Source organism: Sarcophilus harrisii, chromosome 1 (assembly GCF_902635505.1).
Source record: "Sarcophilus harrisii chromosome 1, mSarHar1.11, whole genome shotgun sequence".
Taxonomy (NCBI): domain Eukaryota; kingdom Metazoa; phylum Chordata; class Mammalia; order Dasyuromorphia; family Dasyuridae; genus Sarcophilus; species Sarcophilus harrisii.
Genome location: NC_045426.1, coordinates 329854414 through 329871862, shown reverse-complemented (window position 1 = coordinate 329871862; position 17449 = coordinate 329854414). Strand labels below are relative to the sequence as shown.

General features: G+C 33.0%; 1 protein-coding gene across 3 annotated transcripts in view; it reads left to right on the top strand.

Moving 5' to 3' along the window:
* The window catches only part of ERP44 (endoplasmic reticulum protein 44), a 119463-nt gene that overhangs the window by 91150 nt on the left and 10864 nt on the right, over nt 1-17449 (top strand). For 2 of the 3 annotated variants that reach the window (XM_031945543.1, XM_031945544.1), the window contains exons 9-10: nt 490-601; nt 2700-2841. In XM_031945543.1, the coding sequence (XP_031801403.1) occupies nt 490-601; nt 2700-2841 (254 nt within the window). Of the gene's footprint in view, nt 1-489; nt 602-2699; nt 2842-10689; nt 10740-17449 lie in introns of all 3 variants that reach the window. The other variant, XM_031945545.1, reaches the window with a different exon arrangement.

The window sequence follows — 17449 nt, the reverse complement described above, 5'->3', positions numbered from 1 at the left end:
TAAGACAATAATAGTACCTCGCAGAATATCTCTTGGTGCTACCTGCAAAGATTCTTGAATTTGATGGACCATGATTTGGACTTAGTCTGTTTTTTCCCCCAGCTGAGGCAATTGGGGTTAAGCGACTTGCCCAGCTTCACACAGCCAGGAAATGTTAAGTGTCTGAGATTGGGTTTGAACTCAGGTCTTCATGACTTCAGGGTTGGTGCTCTATCTACTGTGGCATCTAGCTGCCCCAGTCTATCATTCTTATAATTCTTAAAAGTCAGAGATGATAAATAGTTGTTTTATTTATACTTAGGACCTTCTTGCTTTAAGAGTAATGCTATCAATATTTATATTTAGACTGTTTTCCCATGGGATTTTTGTTTTGTTGCATGCTGCTTTTGTTAGGTTGTTTTAAAAATATTTCTATTCTACTAAATTCTAGAATATAACTAGAACTAAATGAAAAGCTATAACAATTTTCATTTAATACTTTATGTACAGGAATTGACAGAAGAAGGACTGCCTTTTCTCATACTTTTCCACATGAAAGAGGATACAATGAGTTTAGATGTATTCCAAAATGAAGTAGCCCGACAATTAATAAGCGAAAAGGGTAGGTTAACCAAAGTTTCTCTTTTATCTTTGCTATCTTTTCAAGTATACTTAAAAATGTTTGGTATGGAACTTACATGTGAAAATCTAATCAATAATTTTAGATATGTAGCCAAATCATAATTTAGCAAGCAAATAGAGGGGAACATTAACAAAGGAAATAAAAAAGCATTGATTCTCTTGACAATTCAGTTCAGTTCAACATATGTATTATGTAAAAGGTTCTGAACCAGGAACCAGGAACTAGGCACACAAAAGATAATGCTGCCTTTTCCATTAAGGAACTCATAATCTAATAAGGGGAGAAGTTATATACAAGTAACTGTTACACAGGTTAGAAAATGATAAAATGAAGAGGAGAACTAAAGTGAAAATGGCTTGAGAAAGTCAAAGAAGAGAAGAATCACTTGTGACAGGAGGAATTATGAAAAAGGTAAAACTTGAGGTGGGCTCCAAAGGAAAAGAAAGGTATTAGGAGGTGGGATGGGGTCCTGTTCCAGCCTTGGGGGACATCCTAGAGGATGAAGGTAGGAAGAGGCTAGAGGAGATTTAGATTGCTGTGTAAAGTCTAATTTGGATTGAGCATTAAAATATAGGGATAATTGGTATTCATTCCTACTGAAATATGGCTGGCAACATAATTTGAAAACAAATTGTATAAGATTCTGAATGCCAGGCTAATAAGTTTGTATTTATATAGTAGGTAAAGGGTCCTCGGCCCACTGAAGAATATTAAGCACGAGAGTGCCATGATTAGGTCTATTGCACAGATTTCTTTGGTTTGAGCTTCCAGTCATTAGTATGTCATAGATCAAATAGCTGAGGGAAACAACAAATTTAGGAGGGAAAGTGATAAATTTAGATACTTTTCCTTTAGCCCTCAAATGATCTCTTTTTAGTTCCTTTTTTTTTTTTTTAAATTAAAGTTCCACAGTCATGTAACTAAGAACTGTCTGGTCAGCGAATAGTATATATTTTTACACAAAAAGAAGTTCTCAAATTATTGTGGGCCTTGAAGTATCAGGAAGTATATAATTAGAAAACTATAGAGACAAAGTGAATTAAGAATATGGCAGTGCAATAAACATAATAATTGCCTAATAAGTTGAGTTGGATTGACTACCAAATGTAATAGAAAGAGAAAATTAGATGATGATGATGGTTCCCATGTAGATAAATGAATTGGGACTCTCTTCATAGGACAGTTGGATAATCTGCAGAATAGATTATCAGAAAAATGGACATGAACTGTAAACTTCAAATTGTAATCTCTTAAGTAAATTTGATAAAATATAATTTCACTTTTAAAAGTAAAATATTTACTGCTTTAAGAGGTACATTGGAAAACAGGTGCAATTCTTAGTTTTTATAATTCCTAGATTACTTTAAATAACTCAAGGATATTGATTTTACATTTCAGTGTCTTATATACTGTATTTCAAGTATATAATAATAGCCAACATTATTGCTTGAAAATTTGCAAAGCATTTTACATATGTTATCTCATTTTATTCTCTCAACAACTCTGGTAGGTTGATGTTGTTATCATTGTTTTAACAATGACAAAATTGAAGTAATCAGAGGTTATGTAGCTAGTAAGTATCTACGGCAGGATTCAAAATTAGACTTACCTAATCCAGAGTCCACTATTCTAGCTATTACACCACACACTTACCCCCCAATCTGACTTACACAAAAACTCATATAGGCTATTGTCTCATGTTTTACTTCATGTCGATGAGAGGCTCTGGTACCCACTGATGTCAGTCCTCATTCCACTTTTCCTTTAGCCTCTCAAATGTGCCAGTAAAATTGTTGAGAGTGCCCATTTGCCATTTCTAAGACTTTAGGGCAGCTCCTGACCCACTCCATGTTCCCCATAATACCTTCCTTGCTTAGACTCCAATTTTCACTTATGTACATATGTAATTTGACGTAACTTTATGTAGCTGTTTTTCGTGATCTACTTCAGTTTTTTTTTCTTTCAAAGAATTTTCGTTTTAGACAAGTGGCTTTTATTTGAATTATCATGTTACTTTTAACATTTTAATAATATATCAAATAATTCTTACCTTCTCCAAATACTATTTCTTTTTAAGGTACAATAAACTTTTTACATGCTGATTGTGATAAATTTAGACATCCACTTCTGCATATACAAAAAACACCAGCAGATTGCCCTGTAATAGCCATTGACAGCTTCAGGCACATGTATGTCTTTCCAGATTTCAAGGATTTATCGTAAGTATTTGAACCTTTCCCTACTATTGACAGAATCAAAATGTTCAGTTTGAATTTGAAATGTTCATTTTTCTAGATATTCTATATTGAAATGGTGATGTTTTGTTAATTCAGTGGTTAATTCCACCCTCTTCCCACTTTCATTGAATTTTTATTTTATGTAATAGTTGTTCTTGGAGTATAAACCAGAAAGGTGAGAGAATTCAAAATTTTGTTCAAAGAACTAGGGATGTTTGGCTTAAATTAAGAGTGAGAAAATTTGGGGAAAAAAGGAAATAACAGGAAAATTAATATATTTTAAAGACTGTCATGTGGAAGGAAGAAATAAATTTATTTTGCCTAGCTTCAGAAAAGGGAACAAGATACAATTTATGGAAGTTGCAGTAAGGCAGATTTTAGTTGGATTTAAAGAAAAATTTCTTCATGATTAGAACTGTCTAAAAGCAAAATCTGCTTCTTATCTCTAAGAATCTTTGAATAGAGACCAAGAAGTCATTGGTCAGGGATGTCTTAAAGATAATTCCTGCTCTCATTAACTCTTAGTTTTCTTTGTTGATTCAAATTCTGTTAATACTTTTCTTTTATATAAAAGAATTCTTTCTTTCACATAAAATTTAATTATCTCAATATCTTAAAGCTTGATAACCTGAAAAGAAAATTAGAGCACAGGTTTGTCTTCCAAGATAAGCTGTTTCATTGTAAAGTTTTTGCCAAATATTAAAGCCCCATGTGAATGTGAGCTATTGTTATTATTCACAAAGCAGTAGATTTGGAATTAAAAGATGAGTTGAGTTCTCTCATTTTCTATCCATATGACCTTGTAGTCTTTTAACCCCCCTGAACTTGAGTTTCTTTAAATGTAAAATGGGTTAAGTGGGTTAGATTGATTCATTTCTAAAGTTATTTCCAGTTCTAATTCTTATGATCTTCACATCTGCCTTAACTTTTACCAGTTGGAAAATTATTTGGTTCAGGGTGTGCGTGTGTGTGTGTGTGTGTGTGTATTAACTATTCACACTTCATGTGTTTTTTTTTTTTACAGGAAATTTGCTGTATATAGGAAGTTTATATATGGGATGGGAATATTTATAATATGGGAATAAATGGGAAAATTTATATATCAGTAATAAAGGCAAAATTTATCTTAAAAAACTTCTAGTGTTTAGTTAATACTATAACAAAAACTTTTATACTGACTTTTTGCTACAACAGCAAAAAGTCATTAATTTTGCTTGTCTGAAGTTAATTAAGCTTTGTCATATTGATTTCTTCTGCCTTCTTGGAGGTTTTAATATAGTTTGAGCCTAAAGGAAAATGTGGGCAGTAAGGGTAGGATTGTTACTTTTAATAGGAAAAAAGCAAAGAATAAATACTTTAACTTAGGAAGAGGATTTGATTCTTCTGGATGGCAAAAATAATGGCTGACAAATCTTCCTTTGATAAGACAAGTAACAGGGAAAAATCTCTAAAGGCACGTTTTTAATACCCAGAAGTTGTTGGAGTTGGCAGCTGGATATAGATTGGCAGACTGAATGAAATGGCAAGCTTCTACTTTGGAGGAAAACATTTTAGAATTGATTATTTTGAATATAATTTACTTCGTTGAATGTAAAATTTTCAGGCTATAATAATAATAAAATATTTGGGGCAGTGAATATTTTTAACATATTCATAACTGAATCTGAAATCCAGAAATCCTAAAGTTTTATCATTTTGTTAATAATTTTTTTTTTTGCTAATATCCATTTTACTATTTCTCATCTCTTTGTAATGATAACATCTTTTATCGTTGGTCCTCTGGAATCATGAATAGCCATTATATAGACCATAATTTTGACAAGTTTCCTAAGTTCTTTTTACAGTGTTATAATTATGTAAATTGTTTGAGTTCTACCCAATCCCATTAGTTATAAAATTCCTCAAAATGATTCATTTTAAAAATATTAAGATAGTATATACATTATTCTTCTATTTTTGCTTACTTCACTTTGAATTAGTTAATATAAATTTTTCATGTCTTTGCAGTCATCTCTTTCCTTGTTTCTTATAGCATAAGTATATTCTGTCATATTCATATAGCACAATTTATTCAGCTATTTCTCAACTTTTCTACATCTCATTAGTTTTTAGTTTTTTTGCCACCACAAAAAAAGAACTGTTATAAATGTTGTTGTACATAAAGGATCTTTTCCTTCTTCTTTGATCTCTTGAGCATAGGCCTAACAATACTCTAACTGTATGAAAGGGCATGTACTGCTTAAATAACTTTTGTGCATAATTCTAAATTGCATTCTAGAATGGTTGTATCCACTTATAGGTCTACCAGTAGGCATCAAATTAACTATTTTCCCATAAACCTTTCAATATTTGGCATTTTCTACGTTTTGTCACCTTTGTTCTTCTGATAGGTGTGAAGTGGAGCTCTGCACAATTGCTTTAATTTGCATTTATTTAATTAATAATGGTTTGGAGCACGACTCTGTTGGGCTGGCCACATTATTCAAATGTCATATGTACACTTGCCAAAAATAATTACTTTATGGAGAACTCACACAGGGCTCACATAGTGGTCAGAAAAACAATACAAGGACACTCTCAAGGTCTCTCTTAAGAACTTTAGAATCAATTGTATGACATGGGAGACACTGGCACAAGAACTTCCAGCTTGGGGAACTCCTCAGAGAAGAGGCTGGGCTCTGTGAGCAAAGCAGAATTGAAGTAACCTCCCAAAAAACATGAGGTACTCAAAATTAGAGAAGCTACCCCAAAAGTTCATATGGACTATTTGTGTCTGACCTGTGGCAGAGCTCAGTTTGATCTAATCAACCACACAGTCAGACACACTGCAACTCAATTTTTAACATAGTGATGTCATTTTGCTCCTCTTCGAGAAGGAAGGGCACCAACCAACCAACCAATGGTTTGGAGCATTTTTTTTCAAATGATTATAAATAACCTAGCTTTCTTTCTTGAGAACTGTCTGCCCATAGCAGAAGACTATGTGAACTGCAAATAACTGTTTACAGAAAGACAGATCTAAATAATTGGGAAAAATTAGTTGCTCATGGATAGGATAAACCAAACCAATACAATAAAAATGATGATACTGCTTAAATTTATTTACTTATTCAGTGATATACTAATCATCCTAACAACAGACTACTTTCTAAAACTAGAAGAAATAATTAAATTCATATAGAAGAGGAAAAAAAAGATCCTCAATGGTCTTGGGAAACAATGAAAAGAAAGGGGAATAAAGCAGGCTTAGCAGTGCCAAATCTCAAACTATATTACAAGACAGTAATTCTCAAAACTATTTAGCATTCCCTAAAAATAGAGAAATTTAACTAGTGGAACTGATTAGGTGCAAAATACCCAGAAGCAAATGTTAGTATTTGATAAATGCAAAGACCCCAGCTACTGGGATGAGAACTCACTATTGACAAAAATTGTTGGGAAAAGGAGATGGCAGTGTTATAAAAAATAGATTGAGGTCAACACATCATACTTTATTAGAAAGATCAGATCTATATATAGAAAAAAAGTTTATTACCAAAAAAGGAGTAGAGAATTGTGATTATAAAATAGATCATCCTGATTACATGAAGCTAATTTTATTTTTTTTGCACAAATCTAATAAAGCTAAAATTTGAAAGAAAAGGATTAAGGTTTTATTTCCAGGATATATAAGGAACAGATTCAAGTTTACAGAAAGAGTCATTTCTAAATTGATAAATGGTCTAAGGATGCAGACAGTTCTCAAGGGAGAGAGCTGATTTATTTTGACCATTGTAAAAGCCCCAGGAAATGCTTTTCAGGGATAAACACAAGTTAATCGCTATGTAGCAAATAAAAGGAATACATAAGATTGTTTATATCCAGTTTGGTCATACACAGAAGCAACTTCAGCAGACTCAATATACTGAAATCTTATTCCTGATTTCAGTAATTTATTTTTGTGAAGCATTCTGGGGTCACAAAGTGGTTTTGTCTTATTTCTCATGACAACATTAAAAAGGTAGCTAGCATGAAAATTATTTCTATTCTACAGAGAAGGTAATAAGGCTCAAAGGGGCTGAAGACAACTTTGTATGGAAGGAAGAGGACCTGGCACCAAGGGCAGATCTCTTACCCAGGCTTATCCAAAATTAATAGATGCAAAGTGACATTATAAATTTAACTACAATTATTTCATTCTCTTTCTGTGGATTCAGTGCCCAGGATCACACAGCCAGGAAGTATTAAGTGTCTGAGGTCAGATTTGAACTCAGGTCCTCCTGATTTCAGGGCTGGTGCTCTATCCACTGCATTAACTAGCTGCCCCCTCTAACATTATTTTCTTAGATTTATTGTTCTATGAACTACTGTATAGATGGATAAAACAATGGCTTTTTAGTACTTATAAATGGTTTATCCCATCTCTAGTCTCGCTGAAAGCACCGTTAATATAAATTCTTAGAGCAGAAAACATGGCAGGAATCATATGTACCTCACTCATTCTGTTCACATAAGATGATTTTGATTCCTTATTTTGAAAGCTTTTTTGTTCTGTGTAGTTTGGATTTTTGGTATGATGACACTGAATGAAAACATAGTTGAGTATTTGTGGGTAGTAGTTTGCATTGTTATCATAGCCCTGTTCTAGCATAGTTTATTGTTAAGGTTCTTAAGAATATTTTGGTCTCTGCGTGTAGTTTAAGGATTTGTCAATTGTCAGCCTGTGGGGGAAAAAAAGAAACCTCTTAATATCTAATTCTAGTCACCTGGTCATGTCTCATTAGGCAGTAGTTGCTGACTTTTTATAGCCTACACTGACCTGTTGTATAATTTTCATACATTGTATTCTGATCACTAAGTCTAGGGTCATTAAGAATAATGAGATCCTTTTATAATTTCTGATTGCAATGACCCAGTCCTGAATTGCTATCATAAATCCCTCCCTTTCCATAAACAGATCCCTATAACTAAGCTATTTATCGAACACATCTTTGCTAATATCTGTTTGAATTCATAGGGTTTTTGTTCATGACACTGGAGCTTTTAATTCTACTCTTAGATCTTAGTAATTTCAAAGGCATTAATATATTTTAAATTATATTTTAAAGACACTAGCAGCAGGTACCTGTTTAACAGTCTTTACTATTACACTGTTATGTCTTATATGTTTTGGGACTTTGTGACAGCTTATTCATTATTGCCAAATCAATAATAATTGTTCTCTCTATCCTAGGGACTATTTGGCACACTCCTTTTTTTTTTTTTTTTTTTTTTTTTTTTCTTTATACAATGTATTATTTTCTTGTGGATACCTATAGATTTTTTTTCTAAGCTACAAACCAAATGCTTTGTATAATGTACATAAACACATAAATCACCTATATTTAAAGAGATAGCCAATTTTATCATTCTTTGGCAATAAATAATTCCTTCTCTTAAGAATAAATGACTTGGGCCTTGCTAGTAATTCAGACACCACTACAAAGTATTTGAGCCAAAACTTTTTGATTTGGCTGATTTCTAATTTTGCCATGAGATTAGAGTTTCATCAAAGGAGTTCACTTCCTTGATGTGACTGTTTTGTCATTCATTGTAGTATATTTGCAAGCTTTCTATGTCTTGTTAGAGTCGATTTGAACTTTTATTGTATAGAGCTCTTTAATTATATAAATGACCAGAAAATTTCCACATCCTCCTTTCTGTTGCCTTTGATTTCATTGCTTTTCAAATCTCTGGGGTAAAATTTTTGATTGGTGTTGAAATGTTTATTTTATTCTTTATGCTGCTTTGACTACTTATATTGCCTCAGCCTTTTCATTTTGACTTTCAGTGGCTAATTAAAGGAATCTAGAATTTCTGGTATACTTATATATTCCAAATTCCTTTCCTCATGTTTCTTTGAGTTCGGCCACATGAAGTTTAGGTTCTTTATTTCAGCTAGGTACCTGTTGATGGGATATTCCATTGCTTTTCGGTAAATGTTTCTTCAATAACTTTCTCAAATTGCTTTTTCCATTATATGTTCAATGTCTTTAGATATATAGCTTGTTACCGCCATCTTTCCCTTTTGTGGTTTTTACTGTGGCAAAATCAGTTACATTTGTTCCTTTGTGCAGGTCCTGAAATGTTTTTATGCTTTTATGTTTATCAAGTTCTACAGAAATAATGCATGATGTTTATGTCAGATGCTAGCTTTCTTGAATTACTCTGTTGGGATATAAATTGATAGATTCATGTTTTCACTCAAAAAGTTTTTGAATTAGTCTTAACTGTGGCCATTTCCTTTTGAAAATAATTTGAGACTTTGGTGTTTTTTGTCATCTTTTTTGTTACTAGGTATAATTTCTAGAATTTGCAATAAGTGAAAGTTGGGGTTAAGTGACTTTCCCAGGGTCCCACAACATCTAATAAGTGTTATGTATCTGAGGTCAGATTTGAATTCAGGTCTTCTTGGCTTCAGGGCTGGTGCTCTATCCACTGAGTCATCTGACTGCAATATTTTTTCTTAATGATTGTCCTATGCCAGGTGTTAGTGTGTTATGTGACTTGGAACTGAGAGTACTGTTGATAGCAATATTAGGATCCATTTTGTAACTGGTGAGATTTGTTTTTTACAATATAGCATTGGCACATAATATATGCATTTATGTCTTCAGTCCACTTCATTCATATTCATAGTTTGCTCATTTTAATTGTAAGTGCCATCTGCACTGACACATTTCTAGCAGATGGAATAAGAGTATATTGATTTGTTCTCATAAGATTAGGATTTGTGTGGTACCAGAGCATAAAGGAGTATGTTCTCACTCCTATCTTCTCTATGACAGTAGACATTATGATAGTCCAGCCTGCAACTTTATATAGTATTAAAGAGTAAATTAATTTTGGTAGTATTATTATTTTTATTATGTGGGTATGGCCTAGCCATGAACACTGAACATTTCTGTAGCTATTTAGTTTATTTTTTAATTCTTTAAGGAGTACTGTGTAATTTAATTTATACAAGTCTTTTGTGTACTTTGGAAGATTGATCCCCAGATATTTTGTGCATTTTGTAGTTATTTGGAATGGAATTTCCCTTTGTTTTATTGCTGCTTATAATCTTGATATAAATCCCAGTTAGTCATGAATGATTTCTTGGGTAAATCATTATTAAATTGAATTAAAAAAATTGATTCAATGTTTATTAATGATATTGGCCTATAGTTTTCTGTTTATGTATTTTCTTTCCTTGGTTTAGGCGTCAGGACAGTAATTGTTTCGTAGAAGGATTCTGACAGGATTCTTAATTTTTGAAGTACTAATTGTTCTTTAAAAATTTGGTAGGATTGTCCTTTGAAGACAGCAGATCTAGGGTTGTCTCTCTCTGCCCCCTTTGGTAATTCCTTTATAACTAGATATATTTCTTTTCTGAGATTGGGTTACTTAAGATTTCTGTCTGGTTTTTTGATAATTTGGATAATATATATATTTTTGAAGGTATTCCTCTTTTTTGTGTTCTTAATTTTGTTAGCATATTAACTGTACATAATATGTTCTAATTATTTGTTTTATTTCTTCTGGTTTTGCTATAATTTCCCCTTGTTTATTTTCTATTGTGTTGAATTGATTTTCTGCTCTCTTTTTAATCAGATTAGTGTTCATCAGATTGATTCGTCTTTTCAAAAAAAAAAAAGTTTTTAGTTTTATTATTCCTATGGGGTTTTTTTGTTTCCAGTTTATCTATTTCCCCTCAGATTTTTAATATCTTTTGCATTTATTTTAGGTTTATTTGTTGATTCTCTAATTTTATATGCATATTCAGTTTATTAATCTTTTCTTTTTCTATTTTATTAATGTACAATTTATGAGGATATGATTTTATCCCTGAGGACTGCTTTAGCTACATCCCCGAAATTGTGGTATGTTGTTTCATCATTATATTTTTTTACATAGCTATTAATTTCTATGTTTTGGTTTTTAAATTTTTTTGTTTTGTTTTGTTTTTTTGCCCACTCGTTTAAGATTTCATTGTTAAATCCCCATTTGGGTCTGTGTCATTTGTTTGTGGTTTTTGAATCAATTTCTATTCTTTATTTCATTATGGTCTGCAAAGAATATGTTGATCATTTCTGCCTTTTTATATTTACTTGCAAAATCTCTGTGCCCTAGTATATAATCAATTTTTGTAAAAGTTCTATGTGGTGTAGAGAAATATGTAAGTTCTTTTGCTGTTTCATTTAGAAGATGCTAAAGTCTTTTTAACCCTAGTTTCTCCTGAAATTTATTTAGCTCCATATTTTCCCTTTTGTTTAATCTTTTTGTTATACCTAGCTAAAACTGAAAGAGGGATATCAGAGTCTCCTGTCAGTATTGTAATAAACAATACAGTTTATTCAAGAAGTCCTGTTTTCTTGAAGCTCCGATGTATCTTTTAGTCATTTGGAATATCTAAGTTTATTATTGATATTGATTTGTTTTCAAATCAATGGTTTCTATTTGGTTCCTTTTAGCATTATTCAGTTTTCCTTGTTTATTATATCTTTTTTTAGATTTTGAATGTTTATTTTTGCTTTGTCTGATAGTATAATGGCAACTCCAAGCTTCTTTCTTTCTTTCTTTCTTTCTTTCTTTCTTTCTTTCTTTCTTTCTTTCTTTCTTTCTTTCTTTCTTTCTTTCTCTCTCTCTTTCTCTCTTTCTTTTTCTCTCTCTTTCTCTCTCTCTTTCTCTCTCTCTCTCTTCTTCTTCTTCTTCCTTCTTCTTCCTTCTTCTTCTTCCTTCTTCTTCTTCCTTCTTCTTCTTCCTTCTTCCTCCTTCTTCTTCCTCCTCCTCCTCCTTCTTCCTCCTCCTTCTTCCTCCTTCTTCTTCCTCCTTCTTCCTCCTTCTTCTTCCTTCTTCTTTCTTCTTCTTCTTCTTCTTTTTTTTTTTTTTTTGATTCACTTAATGCATTATTATTTTTTTCCCCATCCTTTCAGTTTTGGTTTGATCATGCCTTTGTTTTTTAAATGTGTTTTTTGTAAGCAACAAATTATAGAGTTTTGTTTTCATGTCTGATCTCTACTTTTTCATCTCATTAGATTATTTAATCCATTCACAGAGTTAGATTTATATTTTCCTTCAATTGTCTTTAAAATTGTTTTTATTTTTTCAAGTTATGATTCCCTCCCCTCTTTTGCTATAAGCAGAGTATTTCTCATTCCTTCAGTTACTTTTCTTGGACCTTTAAAAAAAAAAAGTGGCCTCTTTTCTCCTCAATTCTGATTCCTTTATTTATTTATTTTGATTATTACTCTTTTTCCTTTAGGGTTTTATTAATTCCTGTCTCCTGATTTTATTTGACTATATGTTTATTTTGTTGTGGTTGTCATTTTCAGTCATGTCTTACTTCTTCTGACTCCATTTTAGGGTTGTCTTGTCAAGATATTAGACTGGTTTGCCATTTCTTTCTCCAGCTGTTTTATTGATGAGGAAACTAAGGCAAACAAGGTGAAGTGACTTGCTCAGGGTCACAATGGTGGGAAGTGTGTCTGAGGCCAGATTTGAGCTCAGGAAGATAAGTCTTCCCGACTCCAGTTCTCTGGCACACTTATGTACTCTGTCACCTAGCTACCCATATTTCTATATCCTTCTTCCCTCTCATTTTTCCCTCTTCTTCCCCTTTCTCTCCTATTTAATTTTTTGTGTCCCTTTTGAAAAAGGATTTCTTTCACTCTCTTCATTATCCATCTTCTCTTTATGTTTACTCTAGATGCTCATTGTCTGATTCATGACCCCTGTAATCATCTGGTCTTTCTCTTTTTTCTGCATTCTTTATAAAAATCAAAGCTTCTTCCACAAGGTATCCATTCTAGGCTCTGCCTTGTAGATGATTTCTGTCATTATTTTGTAAGGCTTTTCTATTGTGCCTTACTCTAAGAATAGTGACAATTTTTGTGTCAGAGAGGACACTGCCCCATGGTAATTAATCTGTACCCTCTCACTGATTATTTTTCCCCCTCTACATTTGCATAGAAATCTCCTTTGGTCCAAGTGCCAGTTGACCCCAGGGGTTCCAACTCCTGCCATTTGCCAAGACAAATAGATTTTTCCAGGCTCCAAAACCCCTGAAGGTTAACTAAGGTAAAGTCTTCATCTTCCTTCATCCAGAGGAAAATTCATTAGTAGAACCTCCTTCCACCTCAAAAATAAATTACACTTCCTCTCCTTTTCAGTTTTTTTCCCTTCCTAATCACCCATTCCCCTCCTTAATCATCACAGAGGTCAGTCCTCTGCTCTTGGTATGAACTCTGTCCTCCCCCTCCCACTCTATGTACCATCCCTTATTGTAATGTACTCTATCTGCAGGGTGTTGCATATAGTTCTGTTCATAATGTCCCTCTCCTCCTTTTCACTGATGGCTCAGATTTTCTTCTTCATTTCTGTCTCCTTGTATACACTTAGAAATTTCTTGCTGATCTTTCTATTGTCATTCTTTTAAAAGAACCAAAAACCTACAGGTCCCCAGAATTAATCTCTGAAAACAGCTGCACAAAAAACCTAAAGCTTGAGATAGTGCCCCCTTTATTTGGGAACCAGGGCTATACTTTAGCATAGAGTTCAGAAATAGACTGGAAAATGAGCAGAAACAAACAAAAATTATTATGGTGACAAGGAAGACCAAAACACACACTTAGAAGAAAACAACAGAGTCAAAGTTCCTTTATCTAAAGTCTCCAAGAAAAATATAAATTGGTCTCAGACCATGGAAGAGTTTAAAAAGAATTTTGAAAATTAGGTAAGAGAGGTAGAGGAAAAATTGGGAAGAGAAATGAGTGATGCAAGAAAATCTTGAAAAACAAATCAACAGTTTGATAAAGGAGGCTCAAAAAATATAGAAGAAAATAACACCTTAAAAAACAGAATAGGCCAAAGGGTAAAGAAAGTACAAAAAAGTCAATGAGAAGAAAGTAGAATTGGTCAAATGGAAAGAGACCCATAAAGTTCATTGAAAATAATTCCTTAAAACGTAGAATTGACAAGTGGAAGGTAATGAAACAAAATCAAAAGAATGAGGGAAAAATTGAAGAAAATATGAAATGTTTCACTGGAAAAACAACTGATCTAGATAGGTCCAGGAGAAATAACTTATGAATTATTAAAAAGTCATTTTTTTTAAAGGCCTGGATATCATCTTTCAAAAAATTATCAAGGAAAATTGTCCAGATATTCTAGAACCAGAGGAAAATAGAAATTGAGAGAACCCACTAATCACCTCTGGAAAGAAATTTGAAAATAAACATTTCCAGGAATATTATAGCCCAATTCTAGAGCTCCCAGATCAAAGAGGAAAATACTGCAGGCAGCCAAAAAGAAAGAGGTGAAATGTCACGGAGCCACAGTCAGGATGACAAAAGATTTAGCAGATTCTACATTAAAGGACTGGAAGGTTTATCATATAATATTCTGGAGGGCAGAAAAGCTAGAATTAAAATCAAGACTCACCTACCCAGCAAAACTTGAGTATAATCCTTAAGGGGAAAAAAAGTACATTCAGTGGGGAAAAAAAAAAAAAAAAAAAAGGATTTTCAAACATGCCTGATAAAAAGACTAGTGCTAAATAGAAAGTTTGACTTTTAAACACATGGAGCAAAAGAAGCATAAAAAGGTAAACAAGAAAGAAAAATCATAAGGGAGTTGATATGGTTAAATTATATTCTTACATGGGAAAATGATATTTATAACTTATAAATCTTTCTCATTATTAGGGTATTTAGAAAGAGTATACATAGACAGAAAGCAGAGGTATGAAGTGAATGTAATGGCACAGTTATCTTAAAAGAAATGAAATTAAGGGGTGACAAAGAAGAATGCAATGGGAGAAGGAAAAAGGAAAAGATAGAATGGGATAAATTATCTTACATAAAAATGCCCCATAAGAGATTTTATAGTGGAGGGGAAAATAGGAGAAGTACTAAGGCAAAACATGAATGTTACACTCATTGGAATTGGCTCAAAGAGGAAATAATAGACTCAGTTGGATGCACAAATCTATCTTATGAAACAGGAAAGTAGGGAGGAAAGGGAATAAGAGAGGTTTTTTTTTAACTTTATTTTGGATTCTTGGTGTTATAGACAGTAACAACAGTTATGTCTTTAGATCTGGTGCATAATGTTTTCTCTTAGGAAGAGATTTGAGAAGTCAAAAATGTCAAGTCTGACAACCTTTTTGCTCATGTGATACAAAACAACTTAATTTTAAAATGTAATGTTTTCTATGTTTTATTGTATTTTTACTTAATTTGTTACATGTTTGCAAAATATATTTTAATCTGGTTTGGGCCACACTTATGAGTGTTGTAAGCCACATGTAGACCTGCTAGTTGTATACTTGACAGGTTTGGAAGTTTTGAGATCCATTATGGTAAAATCTATTAAACACATTGTTTTAGAATTTTTATTCATTAGGGTTCTGTCTAGATTGTTGGAAGCAGTAAGTGTTCTTTAATGATGTTCTAGTCCAATAGTTTAATTTGTTCAATTCTGAAGGATATTTTGGGACTTGTCATCTCTTAGCTTATTAAGGATAGCTAGTTCTGATGTATAATTCTAGCCATCTGATGTTGTCTGTCTTATTACTGCTAGATGCTAAAATTTTACACCTTGCAATGATATGTTCTGCTATTTCTACCACTGTATTGCATGATTTCCATTAATCAACAAGTTTGATATCTTTTAGGATGAATTCTATGGAATTTAGAATTTGATCTCTTTTTTTTCCCCACTTCTTTGTTGATATATTGTTCATTAAGTTGATGCAGATGCCTCACATGAAATGCCTTTTTGATTTTTCCTCTTGGATCTTAGCCATTTCATAAATTAGGAGATGAAGTACCTTGAGTTAATACAAATCAATATTGTGCCAAAAATATTATATGTATGTGTGTACACACATACATACACATTCACACATACTAGGTATAGATATAGATAAGTGGTAGAACAATGGATAGAGCAGTAGAATTGGAATCAGGAAGACTCAGATCTTGCTTCAGATACTTACTATCTGTGTGGCCCTGGAAAAGTCATTTAACCTCATTCAGGCTCTTTCCTAATATATAAATAGGAAATAGAGATATTAATTACACCTATATCACAAGATTGTTATAGGGATCAAATGAGATTACAGTTCTTTGTAAACCTTTAAAGCATTATATATAAATAATAGCTATTAGTATTATTTTTTTTCTCTTTTTAACTTACCATAGATTTAATTATCATTTCTGTGTAGGTTATACATAAATCTTTATATTATTATACTGTGACTTCCGAGAGCTTTAATCTTGCATCATTCGGCCTGTTGAACATTTTTAAATGCTTTGTCCAAGGGATGTCTCAAATTCAGCATGTCCAAAATTGAACTCATCTTTTCCCCTAAATCTTCTCCTTTTCCAAACTTTTCTATTTCTATAAAGACACCACCATTTCCCCAGACTTTTGGTATTCTTAATTTTGGCATTATTTTCAACTCTTTACTTTCCCTCACTTGATATGTTTTTAGTTGGCAGAAAAGGACACTTTACTTCCACAGTATTTCTCAGATCCACCTTGCAGCCACCATCCTAGTTCAGACCCTCCTGACTTCTCATATAGATTCTTGTCCTTGTCTCCTAGGTGGTGTGTCTTCTCCAAGTCTCACTACTTCAGTCCATCTCCCACACTAATGCCAAAGTAATTTTTTTCTTAAGCAGAAATCTGATGATATTACTCCCCAACTTAGTAAACTCCAGTGGTTCCCTATTGCCTCTGGGATAAAATATAAACTCCTTTGTTTAACTTTCAAGGCCCTTTACAATTTTACCCCAGCCTTTCTTATTAGACTTGTTAGCTTTATTAGACATTCTTCTTCTGTACTCTCTAAAAATAGTCAGACTGGCTTTCTTTCTGTTCTTCCCACACAGTATATCCCCTCCATCCCTATTCCTTTGCAGTAGAGATCCTCTGTGCCTGGAATGCACTTCTTAGTGCATTCTATCTCATAGATTCTCTGTCTTCCTTTAAGATACAGCTTGGAATCCCCAGCCCTGATAGCTAGGCTTTTGCCTTATCTTGATTGGGAGGGAGAGGTGTGGGGGGGTAGAAGGCAGCTCTCTCTTATTTACTGACCTTTTCCTCACCAGGCTCTCTTTTTGACTTCTATCCTCTTCCCCTCCCAGAACCTTGTGTCCATTCCTGCTTTTGCCCTAAATCAGTTGTTCTCCCATCACTCCTTTCCAATATCCTTTTGTGTTGACTTTCCTAGAAAGTAAGTTCCTTTAGGTTATGCATACTTGACGTTCATGCTTATCTTCTGCATGAAACATTTCCTGATTTTACTCCACTTAAGCCAACCAGAATTTGAGTATATATCATGTGCTGGGCACTTTGTCAAGCACTGGGAATACAAATACCAGTGAAAAGAAAGACAATCCCTGTTCACAAGGGACTCACATTTTAATAGGGAAGGCAGCACAAAAAAAGGAAATTGAAAAGTGGAGGAGGTGGGTGTTGATGGGAAAGAAAGTTGGTGATGAAGTCACCCTGTTCGAGGCATGATAGAGAAAATCCTGTGTTGGGTAGTCAGGAGTGATGCTTAGAGAAGACTGAAAACATGATT